At 42.4% G+C, this 16,711-nt stretch overlaps 1 protein-coding gene across 2 annotated transcripts in view; it reads right to left on the bottom strand.

Moving 5' to 3' along the window:
• Positions 1–16,711, bottom strand: part of VPS54 (VPS54 subunit of GARP complex) — an 85,250-nt gene that overhangs the window by 25,258 nt on the left and 43,281 nt on the right. The window contains exons 1-7 of one of the 2 annotated variants that reach the window (XM_075596134.1): positions 13,777–13,951; positions 11,408–11,793; positions 10,186–10,312; positions 9,570–9,677; positions 8,526–8,581; positions 5,410–5,506; positions 4,942–5,285 (exon numbers count right to left, since the gene is read on the bottom strand). In XM_075596134.1, coding sequence (XP_075452249.1) covers positions 4,942–5,285; positions 5,410–5,506; positions 8,526–8,581; positions 9,570–9,677; positions 10,186–10,312; positions 11,408–11,793; positions 13,777–13,923 — 1,265 coding nt within the window. In that variant the 5' untranslated portion in view covers positions 13,924–13,951. Of the gene's footprint in view, positions 1–4,941; positions 5,286–5,409; positions 5,507–8,525; positions 8,582–9,569; positions 9,678–10,185; positions 10,313–11,407; positions 11,794–13,776; positions 13,952–16,711 lie in introns of those variants that run through there. The other variant, XM_075596133.1, reaches the window with a different exon arrangement.

Below are 16,711 nucleotides of genomic sequence, written 5' to 3'. Positions count from 1 at the left end.
GCAATTTAGCTGAAGCAAGGAGTAGAATCATCTCTCTCCAGACCCGTGCATAGTTTTTGTTTTATGATCATGTCTGCAGTTTTGTACAAATAATGCTTTCAATAGATTTGTAATCAATGAGTGCTAAAGACAAACCCTGTTTCTTTTTGTGATAGATATTAAAATGTAAGCTATATAAAAATGTAAGAAAGACTCACCTACATATAGGAGCCTATAAAACAATAACCTATTATCTTTAGGTAGCCGTAAATGAGGTTTTCAATTGCACCTTGGACTTAATAAAGGAGCAATCCAACCCGGGGTGTTTATTTTTTTTTTTTAATACAGGTTTGAAGTGGGGGTCTCCAGAGCTGAACCCCGTTAATTTCAACTCCAGGGACCCCCTGCTTCCGGAGATACTTACCTCTCAAGGGGGTGCCAGTATTTCCTGCCGTTTAAAGCCCTCTGGGCACATGGGCCAATAGGAAGCCACACTGGGTGACGTCACAGCTTCCTATTGGCCCGCAGGGCCTGGCAGCTTTGAAAAGCAAAATATAGACAAAATTGCTGCACACCAAAAAATAAATAAATGCGAAACTTTTACTGGTGCTCCCGAGACCAGGGAAAACCTGTTATTGATCCTAAGTTAGATCCAGATAAGAAAACAAGTCAGGGCAATGCGGATTTCCTCAAAAAATACATTTATTGAGCCAACAACACAGGTGACGTTTCGACTGTTCTACTTGAAAAAGGCTGCTAGAGTAGTGAAAATGTCGCCTGTGTTGTTGGCTCAATAAATTCTTTTTCGAGGAAATCCGCAGTGCCCTGACTCGTTTTCTTACCTAGCTTTGAAAAGCAGCCATATATTGAACCCTGGAGTGGCTACCGGCACCCACTACAGAAATTAGTACCTCCAGAACCATGGGGTCCAGGAGCTGAAATTAATGGGATTCAGATTCGGAGACCCTCTGCTTCAATTCTGTATTAAAAAAAAATGAGAGGGGAGTGGAAGGATTGCCTCTTTAAAGTCTGCCATCATTCTTTACACCTATCCACTGATATTTGAGCTAACCGAGTCTTCAATGCAGCATGACGGGTTATTCAAGCTTGGTTTCAACTACTGGAGAACAAAAGGAAAAGGGCAAGGTGACTTTTTGCTGTGTCATACAGTATGAATGATGTCAGTTTGAATAAAGTCAGCGTTCCAACTAGGCAAGTTCAAAGCAAACATTAGTATTATACATGCATATTATAAAACGGATACAAACAAAGTTATGGCATTGTAATATAAGGGTATACCATATACAGGCATACCCCACATTAACGTACGCAATGGGACCAGAGCATGTATGTAAAGCGAAAATGTACTTAAAGTGAAGCACTACCTTTTTTCCACTTATCGATGCATGTACTGTACTGCAATCGTCGTATACGTGCATAACTGATGTAAATAACACATGTGTAACAGGCTCCCCACTTGCACACAGCTTCGGTACAGATAGGGAGCTGGTATTGCTGTTCAGGACGTGACGACAGGCGCATGCGTGAGCTGCCGTTTGCCTATTGGCAGTATATGTCCTTACTCGCGAGTGTACTTAAAGTGAGTGTCCTTAAACCGGGGTATGCCTGTATTAGCACTTTGTGGATTACCACATGTATCTACCCACTCTGCACTAACACTTGATCCGGTTACTAGTCATCGTGCTAATATATGGTTTCCTCATATACCAATATATGATAACATATGCAACTGTCTCACTTGTGGGGATTTTTAACCATTTATTCACCGGGTAGATATAATCACTTTCGCCGATGTTTGTTATTGTTTAAATAAAATATTATTGTTTTCATTTTTATTGGTAATAGTGTGGCACACTACTTGTCATTTGTGATCTATACTCTAAGGGCCATATATTAGATATTGATACTGCAGAGACATTGGTGTCCCTAGACTCACCGAGTCCTACGTAAACCATTGATTACTGATATACACTGAGTGCATCTCTGAAAGACTTACAGTAGTGTGAATACCCTATTCACACATTGTTTTTGACATTATAATATAAACACTTATAGCACAACCTAATTAAAAAGGGCTAGAAAAGATGACGTTTTAAATTATGACAGAAGAGATGATGAATGCCCTTTCTATTTTAATACTACACAACAACTAACAGTAACGGTAACTTTTTCATACCTCTTTCTCATACAAAAAAAAGGTATATATCAATATTCATTTTTTCTTATAGTTCAAATCTTTCATCCACCACAACAGGAAAGAATACCCTTTGCATCCCAACACGACAAACTGCCCACCAAACTTAGAAAAGCACAGAGTGTGCCTTCTTGCAGTAACACATCATTTCTGGTAGAACAGAATCAGCAGTCACATTCCGAACTGGGCTACACAACAGATGTCCTAGTTCTACAGCTCACAATGTCTGGGTTATTTTCATTCTAAGGTGATAGTAACGTGCGTGTCACAAGGACAAGCACCACTACACATCTGTTTGAAGGTGTTCGGTGTTGTTCTTATGAAATAAGATGACTGTCACTTTATCACTACTGTTATACAGCAGTTAGTCACACAAAGCCCTATTTTTAACTAAGCAACCACAATATCTGTCTTACAAGGATGACACAGGGAAGCAACTTGCTGTTGTTTTGTAGTCACAGTAACTAAAGAGCATTCAGACTCTTACATGCAATAAGACAAGTGCTTTTTTTTGCAACTTTGCAAAGATCCGGATTAACTATATGTGCAGGTTTGATCGAATCCACCTTTGCCAGAATTCTTCCCTATGCTTCCTTCCGATGTTCAGAAATAATTATGCTTTCTATAAGGCTCTCTGAAGTATGAAAGAACAGTCAAGAACACGGTCACATGCTGCATAGTGAGAGTTGTGACAATAGCATTGCTGTCAAAATGGCAACCCCGTTATAACGCGATCCGTTACAACGCGAATCTGCTTATAACGCAATGCAAGTGTGGCTCCCAATTTACGTATTTATGAATACTTTGCAACACGGTTATTAGTATCTTAAATACTTTATTGTACAATGCATACAATTGTACATTGTACACTAATAATTGTACATTATTTCTAACGCGACCCGCTTATAACGCGATGCGATTCTTTGGACCCCAAGCACAGCGTTACAAGGAGGATGAGCTGTAGTTAATTAAATGTCAACATCCCTCTTGTGCACGAACACAACCCAGTCAAAAATTCCAGTAGTCATTTTGGTCTGGATAGTTAGATAGTTAGATGCTAAGTTCTTTCTTTAGACAAGATGATATCTTAAGGAGTGACGCACAGATGGTCATGTAAGACAAATATGTGCATCATTTTTTAGTTCATCCACAATAATAAAACAAAATCTTTGCACCCTACAAAATAAAAAAACAACAACAGATGCAGGATGTCTTCCAGCAGTAATCGAACAAAAAGTTCTACTTACAGTTACAGTACTTACTACTTTGCGGTTCATGCCGGGTTTATTATAACTTTATTATACAAGACTTTATATGTATCCTGAGTGTATATATCTTAAGTATTATATTGCACTGTGCTTGCACTTTACATGAGATTTTGTACTCCTGATCATTACTGTCACCTCCTGTTCACCTGTGTTTGGTGCCAAATTTGGCTTTAAATATGTGTTTAGTTCTTTAATTTCCACCTGATGAAAGGTCCATGTTGGACCTGAAACGTCTTGTTTCTCCCTTGTACCTAAAATAAACAAAAATCTATTACAAAGACTGGAAGAAGAATTTTAGGTTCGATAACTGCTGGAAGAGATTCTGCTTCTGTTTTTTTGGACTGCGGTACTGGCTACACATACAGGTTTTTTTCTGTTATCAAAGCCTGAAAATTGGAATAGCGCACATTTGTCTATATTATATGCAAGAGAGATATTAATCTGGAATCAAGAGTGAAAGAGTGTAATGAGTAATTGTTCCAGACCATTAAAGACGGACATGCATATTTAATATTACAGTACAGTATGTAGGACAGGAAAAATCTTAACTCCTTTGAGTTGGAACTTCTATAAGTTACATTCTCGTTGAGATGGAAATGTTAGTCTACAGAAATCATCATTTTAAAGTGTTATTTAATTGCTATTTGTCTACCAAATAACAGTGCAGCAGAACATCAACTCACATGAACCTATACCATGCTGAAGGGCTGTACAGCGTACCAGAAAACAACATGTTCCAGGTGTCATCAGCACTTATTAAAGTATTAAAGCAACATGAGCTTGTATAATAAAACATAATTGGACATATAACAATTCTAAAAACCTCAGCTTGTGTCAGACGGGAATCATGATATCTGTTCACACCAGGGTTGCCACCACTCCGGGTTTGACTCGAAGACTACGGGTTTTGACCACGTATCTCCGGGCTCGGGGTTTACCTAGTAAACCTCCAGGTGGTGACGTTCGGTGGCAGCGTCTCCCGGCGTTCTTGGAGTTCTCCTGGCATCTTCCCCTGCATATAACTGCTGTTAATATGGCCATGTGGTGTTAAATGGTGCCGTGTTACAATGTCAACGGGAACGCTACGTGACATCTCAGCATCACGTGACGCCAGTTGCTATGACAATGGGACGCTACGTGACGGCATGACAACGTGCCGCCTCAAGGCGTTCCGTTGTCATGGCAACTTGACGTAATTTAGCGTCTCTTTGTCATGGCAACATGGCACCATGTGACTTCACGCAGCCATATTGACGGGTTGAAGTGGGAGATGCCGGGAGTATGTTGGAACGATGCCAGAGGACGCCAGGGAGACGCCACGCCGAAGGTAAGTGCAACATTTTAAAATCTTGTCTCCGGGTTGGCCTTCAGTAGAAGGTGGCAACCCTGGTTCACACGCATTACATAGACACATCTTCCAGAACAATGCTTAGGCTAGAAGGTCTGGTTTCACAAGGTAGAAAGTCTAATTTTACTTACATTATTTCTACTCCCCCTGGGGTAACTGAAGGCAGTGTGTGTTCTTTGCTGGAAGAAGAGTCTGTAGTGCATTCAGGATCAGATACTGAATCGCTGCATGAGGGCTCGCTACTGCTGGGTGATGCATTCCTTTGAAAGTTAGTGTTGCTAGCAGCGTGGGGAAGCTCACCTTCACTGAACGCATCACTTATAAACAAGCCTTCGTGAGTCAAGTAAGCCAGTTCACTGTCCATATTGCTTTCTCTCCCTGTGTTTTTCTGAGCTGCTGTTATCTCCATTTCTCTGATCCTCTGATTCTTGTCTAAGACCATGAGCACAACACATCGGATGACGTTTACTGTGGCCTACAGAGGAAAACGTATTTACAAATGTGTTTCGTCATCGTGTGTGTTTGTGTGTGTGTGTGTGTACTTTAAAAAAAAGAAATAAAAACACAATAATTACAACAAAACCCCCCAAAACCGTTACCTTAACTCTATGAAGGAAAACCATAAACGTAGAAAAAATATTCTGTTGCAGATCAAACCACTGAGAAAAATTCATCATCCGCATCTGATCAGCAAGTCTGCAATAAAAAAAAAGGTCAATTATTTCTGCCACAATGCATATACTGGTACATGGGAATATTCATATATAATTCTAACTAGATCTAAAAACTTGGGTTCTTAGGCTGAGACTACAATGAGCGTGCAAACAACTGACAGCACCGCTATCATGCCAGGCATAGTGCGCAAGCGACGAAGAGCGAATTTTGACCCGACAAATACATTTGCTTTTTCACATGAAGGCCCTGTCACGTGAACGGTTCACCCAATGATGGCAAACCAGCCTCGTGACATCACGGCCAGACCTCCCCGTCGCGAGCGATCTGAGTCCACAGATCACTCAGGCGACAGGCGCGCGCAACGCCATGCGCTCCCACTATAATCCAGGCTTTAGGTTCATACTTAACAGTGCGAGACAATAAGGCACTTTGTGGTTCATTCAAGTGGTCCTATATGGCTTAGCACCACTTGGTAAATATGGCCCAAAATCTGATCTTTTGAAGTGAAACTTCGTTAGCGGCACCTACCACATGAGCAAACTTCAGTGGCAGTGAATGGAGTTGATGGAGACGGAAGTCAGTGGTGACGGAAGTTATGTCATTCCTGGCAGAAGAGGCCATCAGCAACATTCACTGCCACTGAAATTTGCCAGCTTCCACCAGCAGGAGTCAGGAGGAACACGAAGCAGGAGTCAGGAGGAACACGAACACAAACAGTGAGCCGCCAAACACCCCCCCACCCCCCAGTGAGCCGCCAAACACCCCCCCACCCCCCAGTGAGCCGCCAAACACCCCCCCACCCCCCAGTGAGCCGCCAAACACCCCCCCACCCCCCAGTGAGCCGCCAAACACCCCCCCACCCCCCAGTGAGCCGCCAAGCACCCAAGCCCCCGTGAGCCGCCAAGCACATCCCCCCGCGAGCCGCCAAGCACATCCCCCCCGCGAGCCGCCGAGCACCCGCTCCCGCCCGCTCGTAAGCCGCCGAGCATCGATCCCCCCCATGTGCCGCCGAGCACCCCCTCCCGCCCCCTCGTAAGCCACCGAGCATCCATCCCCCCCGTGTGCCGCCGAGCACCCCCTCCCCCGCCCCCTCGTAAGCCACCGAGCATCCATCCCCCGGTGTGCCGCCAAGCACCCCCTCCTGCCCCCCGTGAGCCGCCGAGCACACCCTCCCCCCCCCCAGTGAGCCGCCAAGCACAGTGAGCCTCCGAGCACCCCCCTCCCCCCCCAGTGAGCCGCCGACCCCCCTCCTCCCCCTTTCTGTGTTCCCGTACCTCCACCGGATGGCTGGCTAAAACAGAAAGCACCAGCAGCAGGACACAGCCAGGGGAGAGAGTGGGTGGGGGCTGTTCCGGGCGGGGGGCTCAGACAGATCCTCCCCTCCCCATGACTGACTGAGACACACACACGGAATTCAGTTACTATAAATATAGAAGTGCAAATAGCTAAAACAAACGTCTTTGCGTTTTGGCACTGAAATTGTATTTTGATTATTAATTAAAAACATCATCATTACAAATACAATTTCTGTGACAAAACAGTGACAAAAGACGTTTCACTTAAAATGCGCGTGATCAGCACACACAACTTTTTTGGAAACGTTCAGCAGCAATAAAGAAACTTTGTGGAGATCCAGTTGCTGCCACCAGGTGTCGTAGTGCAGGAGATCAAAAGGAACATTGAATTCCAGCAGCACTAGCTTTTTTCTGCAACACTACAGTGTCAAAATTAAGTTCTGTCACTTTATCATGCACAAGGACCCAATTGTATGTCTGGCCTGCAACACTGAAAACTACCATCCGCTCACACTAAGATAAACATAGGGCCTAGGTATGTGAGGGGCATGAAGGGACAATAAAAACACCAAAGTGCTTATTTTTAACTCCCTGCTGGAAAGCAGATTATAGAATGTCAATATTTTTGATAGAACAACGTATTTGGTACAGATATAGCAAGCTTTATTTATCCCTGTTAACAAGAAGAAGAAATAACACAGAAAACGACACGTCTTTTACTGCGATCGCACACTTCACGATTGTTTTCAATGGAGCCTTATTTCATGTGGAAACTTTAGTCCTGGGCCTCGAGGGGAAAAAAGCACATGTAACGATGATCAGAATTGCTCACAGAAGAGCAATGTATTACTATTGTAGCCTTTCCTTCTATTTAACAGTGTTACGTAGAATAAGCCTGACAATAAGCTCTTGATGACAAATAAGGACCAGACTTACAGACGACTGTTAAATTCTCTGATGCTTTACTGGCCCTGATCTCAGAGTTATTCGCACCCAGCTTGTTCCTCAACATTGCTGTCGCTGCTGTCTTAGGCCACGATTATAGTGGTCGCATGCAGAGTACAAATGTGTGTTCCTCAATGAGGCCGCACATAGATGGCCATGTCACGTGACCGGTTCAGCCAATGAGGGCAAATCTGGTGACGCGTCCGCCACGCCTCCCGCCTCCGTGCATGTTTCGCGCGAGAGAAAGGCCCGCGTGATGTCACACGCTCCGTCACGCACACGCAGTAACTATAATTGCGGCCTTAGAAATGTTTTAGCTGCGATATTAAAACAAAGAATTACAACTATCTCTCCTTTGTGAATGTGTTGCCATTGTGCTAGCTTTGTTCTGTACAAAGAATCAGTAAATAAAATAATAAGACAGCCAAGTTTGAATGAGCCTGAAAGGCCTATTTCACGGTTCCCATGGGATTATTGCTTTATAAGATGCCACACACTGCAAAATAAACAGCTGCCATCTAACATTTAAATATATATATATATATATATATTTATATATATATATATATATATATATATATATATATATATATATACACACACACTGGTTTACATATAACAATATACCATGGTTAATGATGTATACCCTCCAATGTGTTGCAGGTATTTGCAGCAGTATAAATATATTACATCAACATAAATGGCTGAAACAAACCTTACAAGGTGATTTTTAAGAAACCAAAGTTTAAAATGTATGAAAATAGTTTTTAAAAAACAAAAAATTAAAAAAAGATACTTACTTATTCACAACTTCCCCATCTATTTCCTCGATGTGTGATATAGTGCTAACAACACACTGAAAAGTAGAAAGGAAAATGTCATACTCGAGAGACGTCCCTCTATCCAAAAGAAAACAACCAGCAGCAATATTTTTAATCATGGTCTATAAAATCCGAAGTTGCCCTGGATCTTTCTACTCTCTCCTACGCAATGTTGGGACATCCACTAATACAGGGAGACTTCACATTTCCTTTTGCTACTCTGAGCCCCTTTTCAATATGGCAGAAGTTGTTAAAGCCACAATCGCACATATACATTATTTATTTTGCTGCTTACTCGGACCTGGGGGTCCTCTGGTGCCGATTTATGGTGCCCCAACCGCTGAAGACCTCCCGTCCCCCTTACAGTTGTGTCCACATATTTGCCCGGTGGACAAACCTGCTCAGTGATAGGCAACAGGGTGGTCCGTGGAGGTTGGGGGGACCAGCTTCGGTGGACCATCCAGTTTAGGTAAACGTATATAACTGCGAGTAGTGTGAATTATAGGCATATCCCGCATTAACGTATGCAATGGGTCCAGAGCATGTATGTAAAGAGAAAATGCACTTAAAATGAAGCACTACCTTTTCCCCACTTATCGATGCTTCGGTACAGGTAGGGAGCCGGTACTGCTGTTCAGGACGTGCTGACAGGCGCATGCGCGAGATGCCGTTTGCCTATTGGGCAAGGGGAATCAGCGTGTCACTACTACGGCGGTCTGTAGGGCAGAATAAGTGTCCATACTCGCAAAGCGAGCGTACGGACACAGGGGTATGGTGCTATTGAAAATATGTCCTTACTCACGAGTGTACTTAAACCGGGGTATGCCTGTACTGCACAATTAGCAATTCATTTACATTCATGCATAGGATGGTTATTGTGATGTTACGGTGTTGAGTATATAGGCCCTCCCCATTGCACCGCCATGCGCATTCTCCTTCAACAACGGGAGGGAGTGGGGGAGCGAGCATGGGGTGAGAGCAGGCAGGGCGGCGCAGGGAGAAGAGTTACACACTTTCTATTACCTGCTTGATGATGTTTTTTGCAGTTGCCATCATTTCATCTGAATAGATTTCAAAAAAGTTCAGCTTCCGTTGTTTTAACAGACCAAACACTAAAGACACCAGCCTCTCCTATTGAAGAAAAACACAATGAGAAAGTGACAATTTAATATTATGCGCAATGTATTTACTGGAAGCTGCACTGATGCCATTCACTATAGGTAATGTTAGCATTGACAAAGAGGGTCGGCAAGATAGTGTTCCTACACTCACAGTAACGTCTGAGCTCAACTGTGTGACTATCAATGTAAAGATTTCCTCCTCCAGCTGTGGATTGAGTGGGAATGCAGCTGTAATGAAGGGTTCCTTTGTATATTTCTGTGTATGTATACAATGTTGAAGAGAAAGTCATTAGAATTAAGATTTCTATGGATGGGTATAATAGTGAAAAAGCTGTTTTGCTACTGGTGATTTATACTTTATATGTAGCCTACTGTAGTAGTAAATGAGTTTTGTGCATCCCCACTGTTTCCACACAATTGCGGAAAACGAGGAATAAAAAAACAAAATCGGTGAATTAGGGATGCATACATTGTATGCTTTTGAAGCTCATATAAACTTATAACAACATTCTAGATACCTCTTCTAATACATGGCAGTCATCTTCCAAGAGTCTGTTTAAATCGCTGCGAGCATATGAAGTGAATTCTGCAATGATCATTTTATCAATCAGTTTTTCCACCTCACAGAGCTGGGACCCGAGATGCCTGATAAACAGGAACAAGACAAAACAGAAAATGGGATCCATTATCTTGCGACAACAAAAATATGAAAATGAGACGAGAAACATTACGCAGCTGAAGTGGGATGTGGCAGAAAGTCACTGTAAATGGAGCTGTAGCCGTACAAACTTATCTTACACGATAGTGTAAGATAAGTGTAGTTGCAAGGAAGTGAAAAAGCACTCACACATGCAACATCTGGGCTACAATGTTAACAATTGTTTCAAAGTCAAATATGTGTTTTATTAGTTTTCTAATACAGGATGAGACGTGCAATATATTCTTAAATTCACAGCTAAAAGCAGTACTTCCATAAGCACAACTACAAATGTTATGGAATATGCATATATCTGACCTATTTAAGTTATCATACTTAAATGAAGTCAGAATGCGCCAATCTTTGTAGAACATTTGTAATCAATGTTTCTCTGAAATGAAAAAAAAAAACTATGCAGATGCTGTGACAGTGAAGTATGAGATTAGGTGGACAATGAAAAAGCAAAGGCAATCTCAAATACATTTATTGAACTGTCGCTGGGGCTGGGGCATACCAGGGTTATGAGATAAATAACTTGACAAGTTATTCTGTGATAAAGATTGCAGGTATCCGGTCACTATAATTGTATAATGCATTTGGCTTTCAAATTTGCAAACCTGTGGAAAGTCGTATTTAATTAAACATTCAAAATGCAGACAAGGTGCTACATGCTTTCACTTGACTTCACCTATGACAGGCTATATGCATTGCATCTTCACTTTGGGGTCTTATAAACCATGCAAAATTATTTACAGCAGTAGTTTACAACACGATTTCGTTCTGCACCACAAACTTTTCACAGGTATATCAAGGTATCTATCTTCTATCATATATCATGTATATCTTCTCCCTCCCCCACTCCTATCCACTTACAGCTAAGCTAATTATTGCCCAAACAGGGGCTTAGAAGACACTGCAGTGTGGAGTCGCACTTTGCAGGAACTTGTCTACTATCAGGGATACTGATACTTCCGGCTGGTATCACACGATATGCAGACTATCAGACTTATATTTGGCAAATACTTGCTTATGACACAACTCACCGAAAACTGTGAATGCCTTGAAGCTCCAGTTGTAAAACCTCTTGTGTTGTTGCTATTAAGTCCAGAGCCCCAACGTACTCAGAAGTTGATAACAGCAGCTGTACTGTTGGCTGGGTCTGATGCACCGTAGCCATTAGTTTGAGTTTGTTGTACACTTGGACGCAGTTGTTCCTGGTCATTGCCTGCCGTACGATTCGCAGAGGTCCCTCGCACATGACTCGGTCGATCTGGGAGATCTTGTCACGCAGCATTTTTACTGCCTGGGATGTCTTCTTGAGGTAGTCCTGCAGCTCATGCTGGGAGGTCATGGCGTGGAAAAATGCGTCAGAACGCTGAGAGATTTGGTGAGCGATGTTCACCTCAATAATATCCAAGTAGTGGCTCAGCTTGAAGGAAAGAAAAACAGATTGCATAGTCACACTCCAAGATTTGGTAAAATTCTTTGTTGCCCCATTTGGGGTTAATTTACCAAATATTCTTACACTTCTTTGTAAAATGTTCCTTAGACCAGTGGTGCTCAACTTCAGTCCTCAAGACTCCCCGACAGGTCAGGTTTTCAGGGTACCCCTGCTTCAGCACAGGTGGCTCAGTCTTCGACTGACATATACAGCCACCTGTGCTGAAGCAGGAATATCCTTAATATCTGACTTGTTGGGGGGTCTTGAGGACTGGAGTTTAGCACCCCCTGATGAAGCACACATTTAAACATATCCAACATTTAATACAAAATATGTTTTCCCACAAAACACTTTTTTTGTGTGTGGGGGGGGGGGGGGGGGGGGAGGGGGACTCGCTACTACAAAGATATTTTTAAATTCATCCTGTTTATTGCGGCTTTGTGGGTCTTATAAAAAGGAACATGAAGTGTCACTTAACAGCTTTCTCCCCTGAAAGGGTCACCACACAAGCCTAAGGCCACGCCTACAGTGCCCGCGACTGGCGCCGCCGCCCAAAAACAAATACATTGCCGCTGGCGCGTGCCCTTATAGTAAGGGTGACGGCGGCAATGCGACGGAGCGGACTTTGGAAGCCGGGAATATTTGATTTTTCAAGGACTGTCGCCTCATGTGACAGCCCCTGAACAAATCAAATACCCGGAAGCCCGCGACGCCGCCGCAAAGCGAAATATAACTTTCTCTAGCGGCGACGGGTGATGTCACCCGTCCCGTCGCCGGTCGCGGGCACTATAGGCGCGGCCTAAAAGTGACATGCTGAGGAGCACTGTGAGAATTACAAGGGCATGTACAATACAGTTAGCACTTTCGTTAAGCAGGCATGAAATGGAGGATAGCATACCATGGAGGTCCCAGTAACAATAAAAGCAGAACGCTAAGGTAGTCACCTCACAGAGGCATTCTCCAACAGTCTAAACACATAGATTGTTACTGTCATCTCTCAAATAATGTATACTCAGATATTACCACCTTTCATTTTTATACTGAACACTCCTTTGGGGGGGGGGGGGGGGTTGGGGAAACAGGATATTTTTAGAACGATTTAAAAAATTGCATGGAAGAGATTCCATTCTGAAAAAAGCACTGCAGACTTCTGGAAATCATATATTCTCTGACATGGGCTACTGATTGTTTGATTTTACGCACCATCATGTAAACACACATGAAAAGATATGTGAAGGAAACTTGCGTTATTTTGCGTGAACACACCACGATAGTTTGTACAAATGGATCACTTTGTGTTGTGTTGCATAATTTGACATTAAAAATGCCGAATCTCTTACATAGTCAAATCAGTGACAATGAAGACTATTTTTTTTTTTTACTGAGAAACAGGAAAAACAAGATCCTGGTCAAATTGAGCATTTCTTTTCTATTTTAGAAGCTGCTTGGAAAAGATGATTTTCGTTTGGGCTTCTCTATACATAACAACATTTGATGTATTAAAGCAGCAATGCATGTACCTTCCCTGTTATTAAAAGGACAGAAAAGAATGTAACAACGTATCAATGTAATTGGCTGCCCCACAAATATTCAACCACTATCATTCAACCAATCATGTATTTGCTTCTTGTGAAAAATGTGTTTTTATTTTTCTGGGGGCCTGTGTAATTCTAATGTTACCGGACACTTTTTGTTCTAGTATCCTTTCTATCAGTCAAAGAAGAAGAAAAAAGTGGGAAAGGAAAATGTACCTGAAGATGGCAGGATCCACACACAGCCTTAGCACAAAGGATATTAAATAAAGATGGTAAAACCTGCACAGGCATTTGGTTAACTTGAAAACATTAAAAATAGAACCCCCCACCCCCGAGTGTAAATGCATATCCCTTCCACAGGTCCCAAACCGGTTTCCGTCAGCACAATGTCAGATCATACAGTGGTTACAGATAAGGATTCTGGGTAGTGACCTACACAAGAATGCACTCGGCATGTCCCTTTTAGCTCCCTTTCCATTTGTATATTGATCCCTGAAGCATTTGCCAGCTGCATTACACCGTTTGATGCGATAAGCCTGGGACAAAGAAGCACAGAATGAGTGGACAGAGACGGCTGATTCATCCTTCTGGGCTCATCGGTCACGATTCTGTATTGTAAAGTGCTTGCGAACCAGATATAATTAGTTTATGGTGAGCAAGCAATAGGGTGAATGATGCAGGTCTGAGGATCCATAAAAAGCATGCAGATACACTCAAAGGTTTCCTATCTTTGCTGTACCTTGTACAGTAAAATATTTTTTTTTTTGTCCCTTATTCCACAATGACCAAATTGTACCACGAAAAACATTAAAAGGAAAATAATTTTTTTTTTAAATTCTAAAAAGATTTCAAAGTACTCATTCCTTGCCAGATTTTATTCCCCATGCCATGTACATGTAACTCTTAAAAAAGCCAATACTGTTAGTTCACAGAGGTCCTTGAAAGGACAGTCCACTGAGTTGTAAACCTATATAATAAAAAGGTGAATACCAAAATAATAAAAAGTTTATAGAATTCCCAGTTGAATCCTGAAGACCAATTGCCTTTACACATGTCCTTTTTAATGTTGATATTTTACATAATTGTCCAGGAGATTAAGGACGCCTATCTGGCATAAGCCTAACGCAGGGGGGCGCAAACTTTTTTCCCTGCGCCCCCCTGCCGGCTGTCCCCTCACTCCCGCGCCCCCCATCCCCCACTTACCTGCGCCATGACGTCACGTTGCCATAGCAACGTGACGTCACATGACCTCGCGGCGTCATTTTGACGCCGCGTTGCCATGGCGACGCAGGAAGGAAGCCGCCGGAGCCTAGGTGGGTTAGGTTTACAGAGGCCCTGCAGCTCCCCCCGGCACTTAATTTAAGTGCCTTCGGGAAGCGCGCAGGGCCTCTGTAAACCCCGCGCCCCCCCCTGCCGGCAGTCTCGCGCCCCCCCCTGGGGGTCGCGCCCCCCAGTTTGCGCACCGCTGGCCTAACGTATACCTCACCAACCCTACTGGGACCAGCTGTACAAATGGATTAAACTGACACCCCCTAACAACCATACCCCCCACACCTTAATGGGATCAGCTGTGCGGCTGGACCATACCCCTATCCTGAGGCAAACTCCATCCCACAATGATCAGCCACTTTACCTGTTGTTTCAATATCACAGTATCCCCTCTAGAGTGGAAGCTCTCATGAGCACGGCCCTCATTACCTTCTGTTGGTTTGTCCATATTTGGTATGTCATTTCGTGTATATAATTTATATCACTCTGTTCCCCAATTGTACCGCGATGTGCAATATGCTGGTGCTTTAGAAATAAACCATAATGATAATCAATAATTATCATTTGCATGTGGAAAGATATTGATGCAAACCATTTTTGATGGGGTTTAAACCAACAATCCCCTGGGGAAAAAAGGTCTCAAGTCTCAACATAGTCTGATAAGTCATGTTGTGTTGATCTATTTCTAACTTTCACACATCTTTATTTTGTTGTTGAGTTCTCACCTGTTCATTATTGACCAGGCATCACACGTTTCCATGGATTGATGCTTTTTACAAATGTGATGTTTATATATATTAAAAATAAAAAATAAACAGTATTATAAATCTCTGCAAGTTTGGAACCGCTGCTACGTAGCCTCTAACACTAATAAAATTATATTACATAGTCTGCTCTACAAGAGCAGACTGGTAAGAGCAGCCACATTTGGTAGTACCAATGTTGACTGGGGGCACAGAACTAGTGAGTATAGGATATAATAAAATGGGCAAGTAGGCTGGATAGGACATTTATTTGAATCTTTCTCCTGTTTAGTACATTTTATTTTTTTTCTAATCCCTCTGCCCATACCTGCTAGAGACAGCAATCGTGCTGGAACAACTTAACAAGTCATAACCTTGGGTCCAATGAAAACACAACATCTGATGGTTGGTTCTCATTTTCAGAGAATGTTGTAAAACAAAAAAATATGTTGGGATCATAGTTATTATTTCTAATACTATTCATACTGGAAGACTTCTATGGTTCTCCATTGTGTACTTCCAATATATACTGTACACAGTTACCACTACAAGAAAGTATAATTATGTCGATGTTGAAGAGTTCAATGTTTTAGTAGCCTTAATTTAATGAATCAACAAGAGACGTCTGCGTAGATTAAATTATGCATCCAGGAGAAATCTGCGCCCCTCAGGTTAAAGAAGAAAAAGAGAAGAAAAAATAGTGAAGATCAAAAACGGAGCTCATTTATAGTTGTGGTAAGATATGCACTTACATGTCAGTGCCTGACAACAAGCACTTAAAGGTATCTTTTCCGTATCTGCCATCTCTCCATGCAAGGTGGATGTAAAAGGAGTAATGCAGCCTCTTGGTAAAAAGTACAAAAAGACTTCTTTATAGATTAAAACAGCGATACAACACACAAAACTGAGTCAGTTCATTGGATTTTGGAAACTTATGGTGTACCCCCGCTACAGCTTGAATATGTGGCTAGGGGAGTGGTGCTGCTAGGGGCATGTAACTTAGTACACAGATAGACAGACAGAGCCCCTATTGATAGCACTCTATTCCAATGTGATATGGTGAGTTGTTAAAATAACTTTATTTATTGACAATGACGTTCAAATATTGGGGTTTAAAATGATGATTAAATATACCAAGTGTTACTGTCTCTAATGGATAAGTGTGTCCAGAAGAGTGTACATTAATGGGTTAATGTCCAGTGTTTGGATAGTTCACTGGCCCTAGTATTCCTCGTATAGAGTGAACAGACTAGAGTGCTTGTTGATTGTCAGCAGTTAGGGCCACACATGTAGTGCCCCAGTATTTTGATACTAGTTAGTGCTCTTTACTGTCGGACCTATGCTATGCTGCTAGTTTGC

This window comes from Ascaphus truei, chromosome 4 (assembly GCF_040206685.1).
Source record: "Ascaphus truei isolate aAscTru1 chromosome 4, aAscTru1.hap1, whole genome shotgun sequence".
In the NCBI taxonomy this organism is placed as follows: Eukaryota; Metazoa; Chordata; class Amphibia; order Anura; family Ascaphidae; genus Ascaphus; species Ascaphus truei.
This window is presented reverse-complemented; position numbering and strand designations above follow the sequence as displayed.